This window comes from Engraulis encrasicolus, chromosome 7 (genome assembly GCF_034702125.1).
Source record: "Engraulis encrasicolus isolate BLACKSEA-1 chromosome 7, IST_EnEncr_1.0, whole genome shotgun sequence".
Lineage (NCBI taxonomy): Eukaryota > Metazoa > Chordata > Actinopteri > Clupeiformes > Engraulidae > Engraulis > Engraulis encrasicolus.
This window is the reverse complement of record NC_085863.1, coordinates 14,630,216-14,651,584: the sequence shown is the minus strand read 5'-3', so window position 1 is coordinate 14,651,584 and position 21,369 is coordinate 14,630,216. Positions and strand designations below refer to the sequence as shown.

At 41.6% G+C, this 21,369-nt stretch overlaps 1 protein-coding gene across 4 annotated transcripts in view; it reads left to right on the top strand.

The window, feature by feature from the left end:
* LOC134452509 (HMG box transcription factor BBX) overlaps positions 1-16,314 on the top strand; it is a 43,958-nt gene extending 27,644 nt beyond the window's left edge. For all 4 annotated transcript variants that reach the window (XM_063202936.1, XM_063202933.1, XM_063202934.1 and 1 more), the window contains exons 11-16: positions 116-254; positions 855-1,003; positions 2,394-2,486; positions 3,259-3,489; positions 5,340-5,562; positions 9,608-16,314. In XM_063202936.1, the coding sequence (XP_063059006.1) occupies positions 116-254; positions 855-1,003; positions 2,394-2,486; positions 3,259-3,489; positions 5,340-5,562; positions 9,608-9,698 (926 nt within the window). In that variant the 3' untranslated portion in view covers positions 9,699-16,314. The remainder of the gene's footprint in view (positions 1-115; positions 255-854; positions 1,004-2,393; positions 2,487-3,258; positions 3,490-5,339; positions 5,563-9,607) is intronic.
* The last annotated feature ends 5,055 nt before the right edge of the window (positions 16,315-21,369 follow it).

Genomic DNA, 21,369 nt, shown 5'->3' with positions numbered 1-21,369 from the left:
GTGTGTGCATCTGACACAGTACAGTTACTGGAAATCTATGTTAAGCAAGCGAAGGAAGTGTCAAAACGTACCTGTGAAAATGTGTTGATGATGTTCTTGTGTGTCTTGTTGACAGGAAAGAGAGGCTCTATCCGGGGCAGCATCTCTGATCAGGAGGGCTCCTGGCCAGAAGAGGCCTGGGCCTTCACCCAGACCAGCCCCAGCAATCCTAAGAAGCTGAAGAAGTCGAAATCTAAAGATGAGACGACCCCAGGGTGAGCCATGTCTCAAAGTGCTTTTCTGACTTTTCTCAGGCGGAGTGCCTTCTGTTGAAATAGAATGTGCGCTGCTATGCATTGAAAGCAACAGGGGCAGCCACGGCCTAGTGGTTAAGGAGATGAATGAGGTTTGATCCCACCCCTTCCACTCCCTATCTCACTTCATGGGTGAGGTGTCCTTGAGAACAAGGCACCTAACCCAACAATGTTCCAGGGACTGTAACCAATACCCTATACTTAAAAAAAAAAACAGTAAAGATTCTCATTCATCCAAAGATTTGTGAGCAGATAGATGTCTTCTTGATGTTTTGCTCCTTGTCCAAGAATGTAATCAGTAGTCTGGTTGACGTAACAGCAAGTTAAAGGACAATACCAAGTTTAAGGATAGTAGTGTTGTACTGTACATCATACAGTATTGTTCATATCTTACATTTAGTTTTTATTATTGCTTTTTTGCTTTTGTTTTTGTTTTTTTCAATAGTTCAAAATGAACACAATGCTCAGTGCTTTATTTAGCAAAACACTTCATAGTTTAAGGTATACAATAAATATATCTGTCTATTTTGCCTCATATTTCATGATAATCTTCCTTCACAGTCTGGGTAAGCTGGAGGAGGAATTTGAGAAGAAGTTCAACAGTCTGCCGCAGTACAGTCCTGTGACGTTCGACAAGAAGAACACCTCGGTTGCCAAGAAGAAGAAGCCGTGCTCGCTAGCTCCCACAGATCAGGTCAAGCCTAATAAAGGTGAGCCAAGCCAACCCATCAACCACGTGTTAGAAAACGTCTCCCTGGCCCTGCCGTGGTTCTAACCTTAGGGCACCGGGCTTCTACGCCGGCAACCCGAGTTCGATTCGGGCTCGGGTCCTTTGCCGATCCTTCCCCCATCTTTCTCTCCCACTAGTTCCCTGTCTTGTTCTTCACTGTCTGTCCTATCACAAACTAAGGTTTAACCCCCCCCTCCAAATATTTATAAAGAAAACGTCTCCCTGTGGCACACTGCGCTAAGCTAATACACTGTACCATAAATGCGTTGCATGGCTATGAGGTTCAATCCAGGTTCAAATCCGGCCAGCCTGGGTCATTTCCCAACCCTATCCCATCTCTCCCTCTCACTTACTTCCTGTCACCATGTTTGACTGTCCAGTCCCAATATTAAAGTTCAAAATGCCCAAAAACAACTATGAACATAAAAGAAAATGTCTGCCTGGCTAGTGGCTGTACTACAAGTAGCTTGTAGAGAGTTACTTGTGCACAATCCCTGGTGCTGAACAAAAAGATTACATATTTTTTTTAAAAAGGTTCGCACACTCCTTTGGATTTTTTCTTCTTTAAGTTATTTTTTCTTCTTTTTATTCATTCATTCATTGGCAATGACGTTTCGACCCAAAACGTCAATGCCAATGAATGAATGAATAAAAAGAAGAAAAAATAACTTAAAGAAGAAAAAATCCAAAGGAGTGTGCGCACCTTTTTTCAAAAAATACGTACTACAAGTAGCTCATGATGTGCACTGGTTTGCCAGTGGAATGCTTTACTATTATTGAAAAGACTGAAATCCCACAGTAGGCCTACTTCACTACCACAACATTACATGACATTTAGCATTACTTGGTCATTGCCATTCTGATCACAAATAAACTTGCCGATATTACTGGGGCGGTGTCATTGCCACAGCAATGCAGTGAGGCCTTGTAATGCTAATGTTTTGGAACAATCTTGTTCAAAGGTCAGTGTGTCGCATGGTTTAGCGTAATATGTGAAAATTATGTAAAGTTTAAAAATGATCACCATCGTAAGTCCAGCATTCTTCGCTGCAAGCCGTTCACCGGCCAGCCAGATATTTTCAAATAAACCGCATGTGTGGGCATTTAATTTTCCCTGACCTCATTTCCTTCAACCCTGTCCTCCACTTAGCCACTTCCTCATGCCCACACCCCACCCCACCCCCTCCCTCTGCAGTTAGGACAAGATGGCCGCTCGGCTTCCCCCACCTCACCCTGTTCCTCTTTTCTTCATTCAGTTTATGTTCAGTTTTTTATGTTACGTTTTTGGAATTCACCATTCAATCATGTTCCATGTTCTCTGTTCCATTTTTTCTTTCTCTCTCTTTTTTTGTTTTGTTTCGAAATATTAGGGTCATCATCTGCATCACAGAAAAAAACTTTATTCCACAAGATCGTTAGCAAGTACAAGCACAAAAAGGAGAGGCCCACCACCTTGGAGAAAGGTGAACAAAAGTGCTGCCATTATCATGTCACTGTCATGTTCTCGTGTGCTCGTGTCATTGCTTTTATTATTACTTTTTTTGCTCTCTATTCAGTTTGTGTGCATGGTACTGACTATCGGAGAGTTGTTAGAAACTAGGGCAGTCAACCAGAGGAAATGGTTATGTGTGCGCGTGCACGTGCGTGTGTGTGTGTGTGTGTGTGTGTGTGTGTGTGTGTGTGTGTGTGTGTGTCTGTGTCTGTGTCTGTGTCTGTGTCTGTGTGCATGTGCCTGTTTGAGAGCATTTCCTGTGTTTGAGGCTGAAAGCACACTGTATAGGTGCATCTACGTACATCAAAACAGGTTGCGGTCATCTGGGTGTGAGGACAGTTATCGGAACATTCTATACACTGTGCAGACCAAACTGTCCATCAAAACACGTGCAGCAAAGATGCAAGATATACAAAATTTCCCTTAAGTTCATCTCTTTACTGTGGTTTGTGGTCTGAAATATATCACTCATCTGGTCTCGTGTTCTCTAAACACCCAGATAGCATTATGATCTCAAATCCTGTGTATGACCTGTACACAAGAGTCCTGCTGATAGTAAATATATTAAACTTCTGAGCTCAACCTTCACCTCTTGTGTACAGTATGCTTAGTACATTTTTTTACAAGTATTTCGTACAAATAAACAAGTACTAAGAGCACATTTAGCCAAAATTAAAATAAATAGATTTAAATAAACCTTCCCCTTTGACCTCTTGACAAATCATCTCATTTTTTGTTGGTAGCCATAGTAACACAGGAGTCGTCGGCGGTGGCGGTGGCGGCATCGGCATCGTGCGAGGCGTCATCGTTGCCGTTGGCATCGGCGCGGGAGAAGGGCTGTGCCCAGGCGTCGCTGGAGGCCCAGCGGGCCGCGGCCGCCGACATGCTGGTGGGCAGTCAGAAGAGGAAGGCACGGAAGAACAAGATCACGCACCTCGTACGCACCGCCGACGGACGCCTGTCCCCTGCAGACGGTGAGACTTGACTTGACTTGACTTGACTTGACTTGACTTGACTTGACTTGACTTGACTTGAAAGCTTTAATGTCCTTAAAAAGGCAATTTGTCTTACAGCACAGCAGAATGACATAAAAACACATAGGCCTACAATACAAAACACACATACAGTACAAACACAATAAATAGTTAATCATTTAAGTTAATATGTCAATAAATAGAGGCCACTGATCAAATGCATCCGTTAACACAAGGGGATTGCTAAAAAAGTAAAAAGAGGTCAATTGTGCATTAGAACAAATATCATATGAATGTCCATAGTGTTAAGTATGTATCTCCCACATCCTGTTCAATTGGTTAGTTGCCATGGGGATGAAGGAGTTCTTTGCTCTATATGTTCTAATCAACATTTATTTTACATTCTTTTACATTTACTTTCATTTCTGTATGGATAAATAAAGTAAATCTGCTCTGCATTACACTTAGCTCACGTTCTTACCCACACTGTCCCCCACAGACGATGAGACACAGAGGAAATCAATAACGGATTTTACATTTACATAAAATTTACATTTATTTTACTTAAAAAAAGATATCTTAAGAGGCTTTTGTGCCTGTATTGTTAGAACAATGGAGATTATGACAGGAAGTGAGTGGGGAGAGAGATGGGGTAGGGTTGGGACATGACGCAGGCTGGACTCAAACCGGGGTCCCATGGGCTTGCAAGCCCAAACGTGGACAGCTTAGCGTGCTGCTGCAGAGCGTCCCTCTATTTTACTTTTTTTTTTTACATGAATTTCTGTAGTGATAAATAAAATGCTTTACACACAATGCATTACACTTAACTGACGCTCTTGCCCACACTGTCCTCTCCAGATGAGTAGACGGTAAAGTAGACCAATGCGGGATTCATTAAAACTTCTGTGAAGATTTTCCTTCCTTCTGGTCAGGTTAGATGTAAGCTACTGTAAGACTACTTCTTTGAGCTACCATATAAGCTTGTCAACTCAACGAAAACATTCTCAAAGAAGACATCCAGTTGCTTACAGATGAACTATTGTGTTCAATGTTACATTTCTAAATTAGCTTATATTACATTACTTCACTTATCTCATGCTCTTAGTGTAGAGAAAGTCCCCGGATTCGAACCCGGGTCTCCAGGCTAAATATTTGCATTGACCGTACACCCAGATTATAATCTCTGGGTAGACTAGCACAAATGGTGTCAGAAGTGGGATGGCTTGCTGTGAAGTTTCAGGAATTCACACCCAAGTCATTCTCTGAAACAGCTAGGCCATGATTAGCCACTCATAGTACAGTGTTTCCCATACAATGAGAAAACTATGGCGACCCGCCATAGTTTAAATTTGGCCGCCATAGTTTCCGAAAATGTAAAAAAAATATATTATTATTATTATTTTTTTTTTTACGATTTCCGTTTTTGTTAAAAACGATTTGAATTACGATTTCCTTCGCATTTTCCTCCTGGAGTAAATACATCGTATAGAGAAAACCACAAGTGCTTGAAAGAGAGGGATCAAAAGCCTAGTCAAGTTGTTGTAGTTAACTTGGGTTAGGGAACAATAAAAAAAAACCTTCAGAGAAGGGACAGTTGGGATGAGTTTACTAACACTCCCCCCAGGCTAGCCTTCTTTCTCAAAATATAAATGGCTGAAATGTAGGCCTAGGCCTATAGTTTCTCCATGCGCCAATGTCATACTGTACTCATTGTTTTGCCATTTTGCATTTACACTGCGTGAATACACCCCCCCCCCCCCAAAGGCCCGCGTGAAAACCACTATCATGGAAGATGCCGCTAACAGATGACTTGTGTCTTTTGTTTTTCCCGCTGTCTGTTGTCACCACAGAAGACAAAGCCAAGGAGTTGTTGTCCCAGGACAAGGATGAAAAGCCATTACCTGAAGAGTCTTTATGCAATGAGGAGAGGGATCGGGATCGGGAGAGGCATCAGGAGAGGGAGGGGTGCCTGGCGGAGGCCGAGGTGGGCGTGACGGAGGCTCCCGAGGGGCTGCCCGCCTTCTTCAGCCTGGCCGCCCTCGCTGAGGTGGCCGCCATGGAGAATGTGCACAGGTACTGGACACTGCTGCTGCTTCTGCTGCTAGAGGCCTCTGGGAAATAGAATGAGGCCTGGGATACGCTTGCTGCCGGATATACAGTAGGGGTGTAAATCACCCTGAAATCGTGACGATATGATTCGATATTGATTTGTTGAGGCAGCGATTAGAATATTTTTTATACTTAAAGGTACACTGTGCAAGATTTTTAGTTGTTTATTTCCAGAATTCATGCTACCCATTCACTAATGTTACCTCTTTCATGGATATTTACCACCACCATCAAATTCTAAGTATTCATTATGACTGGAAAAATTGCACTTTTCATACATGAAAAGGGGGATCTTCTCCATGGTCCGCCATTTTGAATTTCCAGAAATAACCATTTTTAGCTGCAAAAATGACTGTACTTGGGCCATACTAGAAAATATTAGTTTATTACTTTGTAAACTTTCATGAAAAGATCAAATTTGGCAATAGGCAGTCGAGTTTCAATGAGCAGCATAGTTGCAGTACCTTTTTTGACCATTTCCTGCACGGTGTACCTTTAAGAATGCTCCACAATATACGATGCGATTCGATTAGATTTTTTTCCAATTACTATTCCACTTCTATTATGTTATGGAGCTAGGGCATTGGGCATGACCCAGCAATTCAATCAATTTTTCAATACTTTAGAATACCCCATGAGACAATATAATTCGATCGTTGGCCGTAGGATCGATGCATTGATACATATCTATCATTATTTACACTCCTAGCTGAATATATGTGCATGTGCACTTTTCATGCACAAATATATTGCCATGCGTATTTTATGTCAAATTTGATCACCGTAGGACGCTTGACACAAGTGCACATGCACTTTTCATGCATGAATATGCACGAATGGTGGGAACTAATAACGAGAGCCCCGTTGGCTATCTTCACCACCTAGTGCAGTGGTTCTTAACCTTTTTGTCTGAACGCACCCCCTCAGCTGTTCCCAAGACAAGCCGCGCACCCCCATCCCAAATATCTACACGTGTATACGCACCAAAAAAGTGATTTAAGTGATCAATTACAATTATTCTTGCTTTAGACATTAATCAATACTTTAATGAATTGACAGGGGACGAAAACGTGTTTAAATTTGGTCTTAATTTGGCCTAATTATTTGGAAGCAGAATTTTAGTCAAAACCTCAACACAAACAAAATTCCGCGCACCCCCTGAAATCTCTGGCGCACCCCCAGGGGGTGCCCGCACCCCAGGTTAAGAACCGCTGACCTAGATGATACCTCCAGTATCCTACAAATTGTTTTCTGGTGATCCTGAAGAAAGTATTTGCACTAATTTACGCATGGTTGTGTATGTCATTTAAGGTACACTCACTGCAAGCATATCTCAGGCCTTAGTCATAATTAATCAGGCTACCATTCGAGCTCTGGTTTTATGTCTGCCTGTCTCTGTCTGTTTGTTTCTCTTTCTCTTTCTCTTTCTGTCTGTCTCTCTTTTCTATACACTATCTACAGTATGTGCATCTTCCCTCCCTCTCCACCTTTCTCTATTGGTTATCTCACTCTTTCTCTCGGCTTATCTTCCTTTTTCTCCTTCTCACTCTGTTAACTTGCTCACCATCTCTGTCTCCCTATCTCTCTCTTTCTTCATGTAATGGCATTGTATTTAATGACAAACCCCTTCAAACGGAGAAGTATTCTAGAGTGTAAAATACCAGAGGGCCCAGGTTCAGGCTCAGATGACATATTACCTTTTTAGTCAGATTTCAGACCATTTCCAGTAAGAGGACAGTCATAATAAGGCCACTCAACTCCTCTTTAGGGAAGGCAAGTAGGCAGGGTGTTATCAGAGAGAGTAGAGAGAGAGAGGTTCCATTGGCCCATTGTTTCCGGGTTCTATAATTGCGGGGGGGGGTAAATCCCCCTTTAGGCAGACCTAAGGACTGTTCTATTCAATTCTAGGAGTATTATGACACACCCCTTTAGGCAGACCGGAACCTGGTCATGTTAGGTGCCCATAGCAACCTATTACATTGGCATATCTCTATATACTTAAAGAATCTCTGGTGTTATGGTGAGTCACTCACAACCGATCTCCTGAGCACCTAGTCAAAGCCCAAGGTGTTGTTTTGCTTTGACTGGAGACCCCTAGCCTGATAAACCAGCCTAAATGTGAGATTAAATGTGTAATTTAGTATGGCCCCGATGAATGGCACATCGGAAGATTGTTGATGGAAACAACCCAAGATTCAAGAATTTATTGTCATTGTCAAAAAGGCAACGAAATTGTGTTTGGGGTACAATACTTAGTAGCAGCAGGTTTTCAGGTTAAGTGCAATAAGAGGTAAAAGTGACACCAGTGCTCCCCCAGCCCCCCTAGCCCCCCCATGCCACTTAAAGTGCAGCAGAGATTAAGTGCATAATACTCGACCCCCCCCCCCCCCCTCTCTCTCTCTCTCTCTCAACCGCGCGCGCACACACACACACACACACACACACACACACACACACACACACACACACACACACACACACGTTGTTTTTCAAACTGTGTCTGTGCCTATTGGCCAACGCTTTGTCGTCACTCCCTCATAACCCAGTCCGCTTCGCATTCAAAGATTCAAAAGAAATAAAAACAAGTGTCCTGTGTTGTGTGATTGGTTTGCCAGATTCAGGGCATTGGGGCATTGTGCCAGGCTAGACCCACTCGCAGGCAAAAATAATATTGCCCGCTGGCAGGTGTGGCTAGTTTACTAGGCTAGTAGACCCCTATCAATATCAGAGTTGTATAAAGTGGATGTAGAAGTACTCTTACAAATGTAATTACAACACTAGTGGTATGATATTACATGATTTCAACTTCGTAAAATCATACGAGTGTTGTAATTACATCTGTAAAGGTAAATGCACTTTAGGGTGCATTTCTCAAAACCATAGTTGCCTACTACGTTAGCTACTTTGTTGTTTGCAATGCCATTTCCCATTGGCTACTACGCAAGTTGGTTAACAACTACTCTTTCGAGAAATGCACCCCTGATCAGCTTATCGGTCTGTTGCATTGAAGACACTGTGCGTTATGCACAGTAGTTGAATAGTTGGGAGGCTACTTCCATTATCGTACACTTTATCACATGCATACCAGGAGTGGATATTAACTTCACAAAATGTTGACCTTTACCACCCAAGGACAAACTATGCTGAAATTCACGAGATACTCAATAGTAGATTTATTTTTCTGTGTCCGAAAATCTACCAGCCACTTCTAGACTTCTTATTTTTCCATCTTCACAAACACACACACACATACACGCACACACACACACACACACACACACACACACACACACACACACACACACACACACACACACACACACACAATCCTGCTCATAGCAATACATCAATGATACATTGCAAAATTTTAGGCCAAAACTGATTTGGGTAATGTGAAAAATTTTATTTTACAGCAGTATAATGGGCAGCACCATTCACATTTCCTTCAAAAGACACTAGGCTATCAGTAATGAGGAAGTGACTGTCTATATTCCTTTCGCTTTCCTGGTGTCTGGTTTTAGTGGTAATAAATACAGTACTGAAGACCACAGGAAACAAACAACTGACCATATTGGCTTCATGGTGATTATTACCATTTCTGGGTTTACAGTGATTTACTACTCTTCCCCTGAAAAGGTTCACTAATTCAAAGTTCAATAGTGTGTGTGTGTGTGTGTGTGTGTGTGTGTGTGTGTGTGTGTGTGTGTGTGTGTGTGTGTGTGTGTGTGTGTGTGTGTGTGTGTGTGTGTGTGTGTGTGTGTGTGTGTGTGTGTGTGTGTGTGTGCGTGTCTCTGGCTGTCTGTCTGTCTGTTTGTCTGTCTGTGTTTTAGTGTCTGTGTGTGTGTCTGGCTGTCTGTCTGTCTCTCTGTCTCTGTAAACTGTTGGTGATGATCATTTCTGCCGTATTTCTTGATTCCTGCCCGTGCGTAGTGTGGCGTGATGTTGTGTGTGTGTGTGTGGCTACTCTTCACCCTGTTTTTGTTTCTGGTTTTGTTTCCCCCCCACACAGGGGTCAGCGCGCCGTGGGCTTGGCCAGCGAGAGCCAGGGCAAGGACATGGCTCCCCAGACCGCCGTGCTCATCTCCTGTGCTGACCAGTGAAGCTGCTGGACACTCGGCCAGCCCCCCTCCCCTCCCCTCCGCTCCTCTCCCCACCGCCCCTCTCCCTCTCCGAGACGGCCGGTCTACTCATGGTGCGTTTCACCCTCTTAACTTAATCTTTTACCCTCCCAGTGCCATGCTGGAGGGGGAAGGGGAACACAGAGAGGGACTGGACTGGATTGACTGGACACTTGGAGAAGAGGAGGAGGAGGAGAGATGAGGAGGAGGAGAGAGGAAGGACTCTATGACGTGGCCTCTAAGGTGCTGCTCTGGTATGAATAAGTGGAAGAGATGAAGAGGAGCGAGGGAGTAAGAGGAGGAGGAGGAGGAGGAGGAGGAGGAGGGTGCCTTTTCACCTGGGGAGAGTACCTCAGATGCAGCACATTCTTGCAGTCTTGCAGCCTTGTTACCTTGCAGCCTTGGTGGGCCACACTATACTATACTATTCTATACGCCACAGCCCTCCTCACTGTGCAGGGAGGGGGGGGGGGGGGGTGGGGACGGGGGAGGGATGAGAGAGGGGGGAGGGCTGCAATTGGTTTAGTGGATGTTGTTGCACAAGAATATAAAAAATATGGCTGCCATTTGTAAGGTCAAGTTTTGCATCTTTAAAGTGCATTCGGAGAAAGAAAAAAAAAGAAAAAGAAACTCACACACAAAAAAAATGTAGGTCAGGATGATTTTTTTTCGGCTTTGTTTTAACGCGTTTCTTCCACATAGCAGAGCTCTCGTCTCTCGTCGGGCAAAACGAAAATCTCGTGGCTTCCTGCTGCTGTCCTTCCTGTTGTAGACCAAACTCACACAGCCAGTAGCCTGCACAAAAAACAACCACCACCACCAGAATATACCTCTCGTATCTCTCTCCTCTCTCTCTCTCTCTCTCTTTCTCTCTCTCTCTGCTCTCTATCTTTTCTCTTACTGATAGTGCTCAAGCTGTTTTTTTTCTTTTAATTTTGTTATCAAATTCTCAGATCCTTCTACCGTAGATTACCTTGATGAGAGTAACTTAGACTGTCCTACGCCTGTGGATAATTGCCAAGATACGTTAAGTGGGTCATCATACCCATGATCACCATGCAGTGAGTGGTGATGGAAACGTATCTTAAGTCAAACTACCCATGTTAGGTTTGGAAGGTGATGTGGGTGAGAAATATGTTTCTGCATAGCCACCGCAGCTTCTCAACAATAGGCGAAAGGCTTCTATGTGGCACTGCATGTCAGTGAGACAAGAAGGGTTCGCTGATGGTTTAAAGAAGGACCTTAACCCCACTATATCCCACTAGGATTCTTCAAAAGTGTTTCAATAATCAACAACTGGCTGTATACAAAGCTACGTATACCCCCACAACCTTACTGGTAATTCTCTGCTCACTTTGTCCCCCCAACTCAACTGTTAATGCAACACCCTTAGCTGAAAATGACTATAGATTCAAAACCTGCTTGACATGGTTACCACAGACCAACACTTGATAGATAGTGGAGAGTGGCCAAAAGTGATCACAAACTTGTATATCAGATATTGCTTTTTCTTTCCTAACAACGACCTCCTGCTACCCTCATATTTATCAGCGTGCGTCTCTTTCAGATTTGGTCACAGGAGAGATTGATGCTCGTTTGCAGTAGTTGTGGAGATACTTGAATGACGAATTGCATTTTATTTCAATTCTTGACCTTATAGCAGTCTGTTTAGCTGTCTAGAGACCTAATCCAAATGAATGCGACTAGTTTGATATATATAATAACCTAGTTTAATAACAGACACTGCACTAATGTTCTGCTTGAGTAGAAAAAAAGGCTTTTCCATGTATTATTATTTTTTATTTAGAACAGTTTGTATTTTATTTGTCTTTTGCGGATTCTATCGTTGGATATCAAAGTGTCACTCACAATGTTTCTTTGGGCCATTAGACCATTTTCATTTGCATCCATACTGAACTGTCTTCGAATGACGTTTATTTTTATTTTATTTTCCCAGTTGATGTTGATGAGGTGGAGAAGCCTGCTATTCATTCCCTTTTTGTTCAAACGATCAGCTGGTCCTTTGTGTTGTTGTGGTGTGGTGCACCCATTCAATTCATTCCTCCCTGTCCGGACATAATGTTAGGACATGGGATTCGGAGATGAGATGAGATGAGATGAGGGGGGCTCTATCTCTTTCGTATTTTACGTTTTTATTTGCTTAAATGTTCTTCTCCCTCTGTCTTTTTTCAATCCCCTTTTTGCCCGTTTTATCTAGAGCTTGCCTACCTGAGGGCTTTGTCCTGTCTTCTGTCCCTTCTGTCTTCCCTTTCCTTCATAGCTACTGTAGGGTACATACTATTTCGCCTCTCTGTGGAATCAGCATGCATTGGACAAAAAAAAACATACTTTCTGGTTATTTTCATTTCATTCATACAAATTGCTTCTCTAAAACAAAATACATCAGTCCCACATAGACGGTAATAACCAATTGCTGTATATCTGTGTCCTTCAAGGTCATAGTCTAGTCTAGACCACAGACTAGTCTCTCAGTCATAACCAGGGTTAGTTACTGTACCAAATGACCATTTTAGGGAACTCTAAAGCCTTTCTAGAGCCTCCAGTGCTTGAGCCACACCTCATTCGGTTGATGAAGGAATGATACTGCGGGCCAGATCATACTGTAGCTTAAAGGAGAGCTTAGCTGTGAATCAGCCCCTAGCCCTGCGGCCATTAAGGTCATCAAGTCTGCTGTGCTGTCGGTAGGAAATGGCAGGGGTGCGTTTCTCAAAACCAAAGTTGCTTACTACATTAGCTACTTTGTTGTTTTCATTGCATTTTCCCTTTGGCAACTACTGAAGTTGCTAACAGGCTAACAACTTCTCTTTTGAGAAATGCATCCCTGATTTGTATAAAGTAGAAGTAGAAGTACTGGTACACACAGTATGTAATTACAACACTAGTAGTGTGGTGTTACATAGCTGCCACTGTGTGATATCATACTACTGGTGTTGCCATTACATCCCTACGACTCCAGTACTTCTACCGCTACTTTATACATCTCTGGGAAATGGAATGGGAACAATAGAGCATCACATCAAGAAAACATGGTGGAAACAAACGATTTTCAATATAGTGATCAGTCATGAAACCTAAAGTACATTTGAGCAAGCTACCAGTTCACTATCTGGTCCTCGTTGCATTAGATTCCCCTCTTCTTTTTCCTACCAACAGCACTTGTGACATGACACCTCAGGGTGACACCTCAGGGTGACATGACACCTCAGAGGTGACACCTCTTGAGTCTTCAACTCAACTACCACAATACCCTCAGTGTTGCCATCTTCATGACATCTCACTTTTATTCTTACTAATGTTGACCAATTGTTTTTTTTGTTTTTTTTGACTAATAGAATGGTTCACCTTGACACTTTGCTCCTAACAACTGTCTGTGAATTTATAAAGGATGTCTTTTTTTTTTACTTACTTTTAATTTTGAAAGAATAATGTGATTGTTTTTTGAAGCGTTGTTTTACTGGCGTTTGGTTCCTTCCAAGTGATTTTTTTTAGCTCCTTTAGCCTCAGTCTTTCCTGAGGTCCAGTTTACTGGATGAAGACTGTTGTCGAAATCTTGTAATCTTTAAAAAAGAAACTGTATCTATGCTTACCTGTTAAGCCAATGAGCACTGAGAAATAATGCACAGCTTTTAGATAAGTACGCCATGTTTCTCCCTTCTCCTTGTGGGGTTAGCTACTCTTAAAGCGACTGCGTTGCCGTCTTTTTGGCTGGTGTGGAATGTGTGTAGACTAGCGTAGGGGTGCGATATTTACAACAGAGAGGCTATGAATGTCCTCCTGTGCTTTTATGTGTGAATGAGACATTTTAGTCAAAGCCAAGGGATTATATCTGTATGTGTTTAAATGACCTCTGTTTTATGTTTAATCAAGAGTCAGTGTACCTAATGGATTGATGATCAGTTGTAATCGGTGTACTGCTACACATTGCGTAGCAGCGCGTGCGTACTGTAAGGCCCCCTGCAGACCAGCTTTGGTAACGTGTGCCAGACTTTGCTTTCGATGTTATACTGTATTTAATTAGAATGTTTTAAATGCAATACCATTTCAGTTCTTAACTCGGATTGGGGCTTGTTGATAAATGTGTTTGTCATAGTCGCCACAAACGAGTCTGCTGGAACTGCTATGATGTCCACCGTGGAGCGGAAAATATTGTCAGCTTGTAAAGTCTGCACATATCATCTTGAGGCTGGTATTCAGGGACCTTAAACGGGGGAACACCACTTTTTGGGAATTAGGCTAATTTTCCAAGTCCCCTAAAAATGAACAGTCTTGTTTTACCTTTGGACCCATTTGACTGATGTTAGGATCTGGAAGCAGTACAGTAGCTATCCAGTTAGCTGTAAACCATTGAATCTGATGTTACTGGTCTACTGGACTGGTCTACTTTGCTACTAAGAAGTGGTAGAGCCCTGCTGTCAGTTTTAGTGATCTTTCTGCCACATCCAGAGAACGGCTTAGTAAATGATTTAGCAATGGTGGAATTAAACCGTTAATCTCAAATGGGGTGGAAAATGTGTTTTCCCTCCCAAAAAGTGGAATGTTCCATTAACTAACTGCTATAGCATCTCTCAGTGAAGGTAGTCCAGGACACAGCCCTGCTTACTGTTAGCCCTGGCTCTGCCGAATGGTCACAACATTTGGAAAAAAACGACCTTAGAAATGTGTTAAAAGGCCCAATTTTGAATTGAGGTTTGACATATAAGTTTCAAATCTTTTCTAAGAAACAATAACTTTTTTGTGATGTTTTTTGCTAAGCAATTTTTGAATGAAGTCAGTATGTGATTGCCTACACGTTTCCAGTGATGAAAAAATTTCGATACAGATTTTGAATTTTTTTAAATTAGTAAATTTATCAGAAATATATGTCTTCCCGCAGTTGTTTATGCTGAAGGGTATGTTCTTCCCAGCAATCCATGGCTAAGACATTGAGTTTATGAAGCACCGTGTACAGTGTAGAAATGGACATTCACAAGAGAGGATATATAGACATTTGCCAAAGAAAAGGGAAAATTGTCTTTAAATAGAAATTCTATTATATAAAAAACTCTTCTGATAGACAAGCAATTGCTTCAGTTATGTGGGTGGCATAGCTCTTCAGGTAGAAATATTATATATATTATCAGCACAAATAATTATATACTTCTGGTGAATTACCTTTGATTTTTAAGAAAGTATATTGGCACCTTTTAATGCCTCTTAATTATAAATAAAGTATTGCACCTTATCCCTCACCAAATGATCAGATAAGAGAATCTCTATCCGCCTAAATTACATAGCACATTCATCGCCTCATCTTAGATAATTATTTAAACCTCGAAATATCAAAATTTCACTTCATAGAGTATGTTATTGCTATTGTATGTATGGGAGTGCGTATGCATTGCAGAGTTATGTGTTGTTGATTTTTTTATTTTCAGCATTATTATTAGGCATGAAATTTGTCCCATTTCCAATCTGTCATTGAAAGTCACTCATAGTCAACTTCTATCACCCTTTTCTATGTAGGAGTTGCCTCTATGATCCTATATTGCTTAACAGACTATTGATAATACCCTTTTGTTCTAGTACTGTCTCCGGAATGTAATGGATTTTGTACCTGTATTTTTCTAATTCTAATCCTTTCTGTATGTAACGGTGGGCAAGTATGAATTTTAGGCTGTTGGCACAGGTGAATCATTTGTAATTACTTGCCGAAGTAATCATTGCGACCGTTAAGAAATGTTTTGAGCCTGCTCGGCCCGTTCTTGATAGATATCACTAGACATGAGATCAGAGAAAAAAAATCATGTTATACTCAGAAAGTACTCCCTGGTAACTGAGGTCAATTTCAAGGTGAAATCAGGGGCACCATTGCAAAACATTTGCCAAAACCCTCTACATGTATATTTATTGTTATCATTTTTTTAAGTTGTCTTTAGTCTTAAAACCTGAATATGCACCCAGAAAATCAGATATATTATTCTTCTCTGTTTTAAGAATGTACCCTCACGGCTATCAAAAGTATTTGTGAAGCAGTCTCGTGAAAAGGTTTACCGTGCGCGCCAGGTCTGTTTTCCCCTGAGGGTTCATGAGATGTGTGCTTGACCTAATTTATGTCGGTAACAATTTACTTGACGCCGGTGTCATAAGCATGTCATTACAGTGTCATAATAGTGTCATAATAGTGTTATGCATGTGTCATAAACATTATGTCCATGTCATAAATATTTTGTGACTGCTGGCCTTACTTTGCCATAACTGTATGTCACTTAAGGCCAACAGTCATAAAATGTTTATGACATGGACATAATGTTTGTGACACATCTATGACTGTGTCATGACACTATTATGACACTGTAATGACATGCTCATGATACCGGCGTCAAGTAGAGTGTTACCTTTATGTCAGTAGTACTGTATTATGGATATGTATGGACTTGATTGTTACAGCCCAGATGTTAATGTTAATGCAGCCTTGCCTTACTCAGCACCCTGTGTAGAAAGGGATTCCTTTGCCATTGCCCTCAGCCCTTCTCACTGAGTTGTATGTCATAACACTGTCTGCTGACCCAACGCAATTATTCCTCAAACACCTATTAAAAGTAACATAATGTTTAACTCCTGTCTGGCATCCTGTTTTTTTACTATGTACTGTAGTGTTGTGGTTGTGTTGGAGTATGGAGTTTGGTCATGTGATCACAGGTTCAGTTCATGAGCCATTCAGCATTATTTTTCTAACATGTATTGTGACATAGTAATATGCCTTTGTTAGATTTAAATAATCTCTGGCTTCCTTCTTAGTACTTGAATGGATACAACCAGAGACGATCTATATGCATTAGAATAGATAATCTTTGATACAACCACCACCACAGCAGTGAATTCACATTTCTCACTCTTTCTTTTCTCAGTGGTCAATCATATTTGTCAACCTGACGGGTTAATGCATGAGCTTTGTATCAAGCTTTGAAGACACATTACTATCTGTGAACAAATGATACACTTTCAAGTTATATTCATATTTTGTTTATGTCCTCCAAAGTTCCACTTTTTTCCCATGATTCCGCAATGTCAGCTGCTTGGTATGACTGTGCACACAGTTCCTGTGAAACATTCAACTTCTGAGAAGTTATGTTTGGTAATAGGAGGTCTAACACGAGGTCTTGTAGAGTGCAGCCCTCTGCCACGCCAGCTCAGACTAGCACCAAAAATGTAATCATCCTGTGCCATTGTGAATACCAACATACACCCCAAATGTCAAAATAATGCATTCATTCATTGGTGAATTACCATATTGCAAAACAACCGACAGACGACCCCTAGTGAAAACATAACATCCTGGCAAAGGTGCCAATTAACAACCCTTATTATAGTGTTTGGTTTGGTAATAGCTATTTAACTGACATTTTTACGGTATAGTACACAGTACAATATAGCCCCTTTATCCGCAGGTGTTGATGATCAATGTGGTCCTATTGATTCATTCATTGTCAAGTGAAACGTCCTCTCACAAAGTAAGAAAAATAAGGTCTAGAACGGACACACAGTTTAGTAAAACTAAAACCTCAAATAATTACATAAAATACAAGGCCTTTAGAATTTCATGTTCACATCCTATGTACTGTTCATATCCTGGTTGATGCCTTTTTATTGGCAAACATAAACATATCATCTTTCAAATGTTGTCTTTCCTTGTCATCTGCCCTTGAGTAAGGTGAAGTGCAGGTAATTGGGGCAGTCATGAGATGCTGCCAGATCAGCATTCAGACATGACAATCATCATAGCCTCTTGCGTAGCCGCTCTGCAGATGGGGTCGCTAGCAGGCCGATTTACTATTTGTTGAAAATAGTCAACTACATCATAACAACATTGCTGTGACAGTACCGAGAGCCTTAAGTAACAGATTAAGACATAGCCATTACAGTTTTGGCGGCAGACAGTAAGGTTATAACAGACTCTGTGCTAAGGGGTTAAAAGCACTTCTGAGTGTTTTCTGTCTATGAAAGCAGCACGTGTAGATGTCTGAAAACAGTGTTTGTTTTTTCATGAATGCAGAACTTCTTAGAGTTATGAGTCAACTGTAGACTTCATATGAAACGGAAACAGTTGTAGGCACTCTGTAGGCTAGACTGTCTCCGCCTCATTGAGGAAGTTGAATATGGTGTATGCCACTGAACATGTAGTCTCTTTCATACTGTAGACTCAAGTGTAGAGCACCTGAAGCTCTTCTTACAATGACTCCATTGTGGATCTTATCCATATTGATTAGCCTTGCAGGTAAGATTTATTTCTGTTTAAATGTTTGAAATGTAAAATATAAAAGCAGTTGTAAAGGTTATAAATGAGGCTGGAATTTCCTTTCACCAAAAGCAAAACCAAGAAATGTTTTGAAATGCACTGGTTCAAATGTGTGTTTAAGTATTATACTTTTGAAAAGGTTTATAGTCTACTTTTGATCTTTAATTTTAAAATATACATGCTTAAAAACCACTAACCACTGGCAAGTAACGTCAGAACATTTGTTTTGTAGACTCTGCAGAAATCATCAAGGCTGTCAGAGGAGGCCCAGTCCACCTGCCTTGTGAACCGATATTTCAGGAGGAAAAACCCACCAGAATCCATGTGAAGTGGTTTAAAGATGAACATCAAATATGTGAATATACCACTGAACAAAGCGTGATAAAACCTATGAACTGTACACTATCCGTCATACCCTCATTCAGGGGTCTGAATATTACATCTTTTGAAAGAAGCCACTTGGGATCTTACAAATGCATTGTACAGAGACTTATACCACCTCCAATTGAGTTCTTTTATAGCTCTACTATGGAACTTGGCAACGACGGTAATTTCCACTACAAGTTAGCTCATTCTTTTGATCAACTTTTATTTATTTTTTTGTTAACTAACCCTTCTCATAAAACGAATCCAACCCTTCTCCACCTTTATTAATCGATTATTCATTTTTGTATACATGGCCCTTTTCGATCTTCTAGGTGTTGTGGTAGAGCAGGTGAATACAAGCCGTTCTGGCTGTGTACAGCTGTTGTGTATCCTGGATGACATCAGCCAAGATCAAGTTGTCTTCAGCTGGTTCTGGAGGAGAAACAGCACATTTGATCAAGTGGAAGTCTCCAACAACTCTACCAGTGTCAACAGCTCCTTGTCTCTCTGTGGATCTGAGTGGGAAGATGGGGACAACATCACATGCAGTGTTTCACTTCCTTCAGGGAACTCTTCATCCAGCTTGACCATTCGAGGACAATCTGGCTCTGCTCAAACAGGTAAAATATTCTGTGTAGTTTCATAGAATGATTGTCTTGAATATGTTGTAGCAGGGCTGTCCTGGATTTTGTGTAGAAACTCTGGAGTGTTAGCCTGGGAACTCCCATACTGCCTTTAGTTCTACACAATCGTTTCGATCTGAAAGACAGTATGGCGAGGATGACTCATAACGTACAAGATCATGGTACATGTGTCATAATGGCCAAGCATTCCGACCTTAACAGTTTCTCTGCCCAATTCTATTTACTCTCAATGGCCCAATCAGAGAGCAGGGCAGTGTGTCATAATAGCCAAGTATTCCGGCCCCTATGGAATTTACAATAGGCAACTCCCCAGACCTAATCTCACTTGTGATTAGGTCTGGTGTTAACCAGGCAACTTGAGTGTGATTCTTGCATTTTATTTGGGGGTTAGTATGATCGACAGACTTTTCGGCCTGCCGGAGCCTTTTTCAGCGCCTTACTGGCCTGGAACCAAAAGAAGACAAGGGTATTTTATTTTTTGTGTGGCCCCATCTAAATTGTGGAGCCACTGTCTAAGAAAATGCAAAAAAGAAAAAGAAAAAAAACAACATCTTTAACCCCTGAGGACCGTTGGCCCACTGAATCCTGCCCTGCTTGCCTATTTACCAGTCCAGGCCTGTGTGGTGGTGATGCAGGACGCCATGCATCTGAGCTTTTAAAAAAATGTTTGGTCTTTTTCGACTTTATTTGATAGGACAGCGTGAGAGGTGGACAGGAAGCGAATTGGGAGAGAGACGGGGAGGGGTCGGCAAAGGACCCAGGCCGGGAATCGAACCCGGGTCAGCCGCATGGCAGGCAGGTGCCCTACCAGTTGGCCAAGGCAGGGCCGCATCTGAGCTTTTATGTACCAATGTGTGTTCTACTACAGTACAGTATATAGGGATGCAACACATGCTGCGTCTCAGATGGTTCACTTTAGAGTGTGGCTCGGCCCGTATTTTTCTGTCCGAGCCCGGCCCTCAGCTGACAGAAAAGTGATCGACCCCGACCCGAGCCCGAGACTTATTAAAATGTTTGTGTCCGAACATGTCCGAATACCCGTCCGCATACAGCCAATAATAATCACTCGCACGAGTAGCCTACCAACATTTTCATTTATGCATATTCAATTACTTATTTTTTAATCACAAAACTGCCGTTTGCATGAACTGAAACGTTTCCTCTGGTTGCTTACAATTTTCACAATGTCTGTTTGCTTCAAGCCCGAGTCCGACCCGAGTCCGACAGATATTCTATTTTTTTTGTCCGAGTCCGGCCCGGCCCGTCGGGTTCCAACCAGGCCCGTCGGGCTTCAGTTGGGTTGCCATGCTCTAGTTCACTTGAGCACTTTGGGCACTATGATTTACACCGTGCGCACTGAAACATGAACACTGACGTGCACAAGTGCACCATCCAGATCCAGCAACAGTCTCTGATTAGTGGACATTTGAAACATTTGTTACCTGTCTCTCTCATAGTCCGATTGAAAATAAATGCATAAAGCCCTTAAAGTATCTTTAAATAAAGAAATGGTTGTGTTATCCACGCCAGATGTTAAGAGAAAAGCCAGACTATCAGCTACAATTCGTATATTTATTTTATTGGGATAGCATGACAAACAGACCTAAGCCATCTTCAGCATCACACACCATATAGATTTCCCGGGCTGAAATAGCTTAAATGCAAGGCAGATCTTTTTTCATGCTTTAATTTTTTCAATGTAATCCTGCTTTGAACCAAAGTCAAATATTTCTTCTTCACCAAACCAACATGAAATATTCTGTAAGACTTGTGGTAATTTCTTGCGAGCAGTTGAGATACTGATTTTAAATATGAAGGTGTTTGGATTAACTCTTTTCATACACTTTCTAAAAATATAAAACATGTATACTAAATGTATTATAATGTAAGAAAACCACATTGTGCATCATTGTTTTTTTGTGAAGCTTTTAACTCTGGACATTTTCTGCTCAGCATTTACACCAAGAAGGCTTTCTGTCTTGACCTCTTGATGGTAAAGGCCAAATGGATGTTTATCTTTGCTGGCAGGAATGTGTGATTGCACACTCAAGGTGTGACTGTGATCATGTTATAGTTACTGTGCTGTGGTGAGGGTCTGTTTGATTTGAAGACTAGTCAGTTCTGTCCTCATTCATCTTGGCCAGTTCATGTTACGGTTGATTCAATCTCAGCTTCACATCCTCTTATTTGATGATATTTTAAGAAATGAAAGTGATCATTTTTACTGCATCCCACGTCGGCAGCAATGTCACATTACGAGGGGCCTTACATCTGCAGGTCCACAGTTCACTCCACCTCTGAAAAGACAAAACCTTGTGTTTGCCTTTTGTCCTTTTCATTAGCCTTA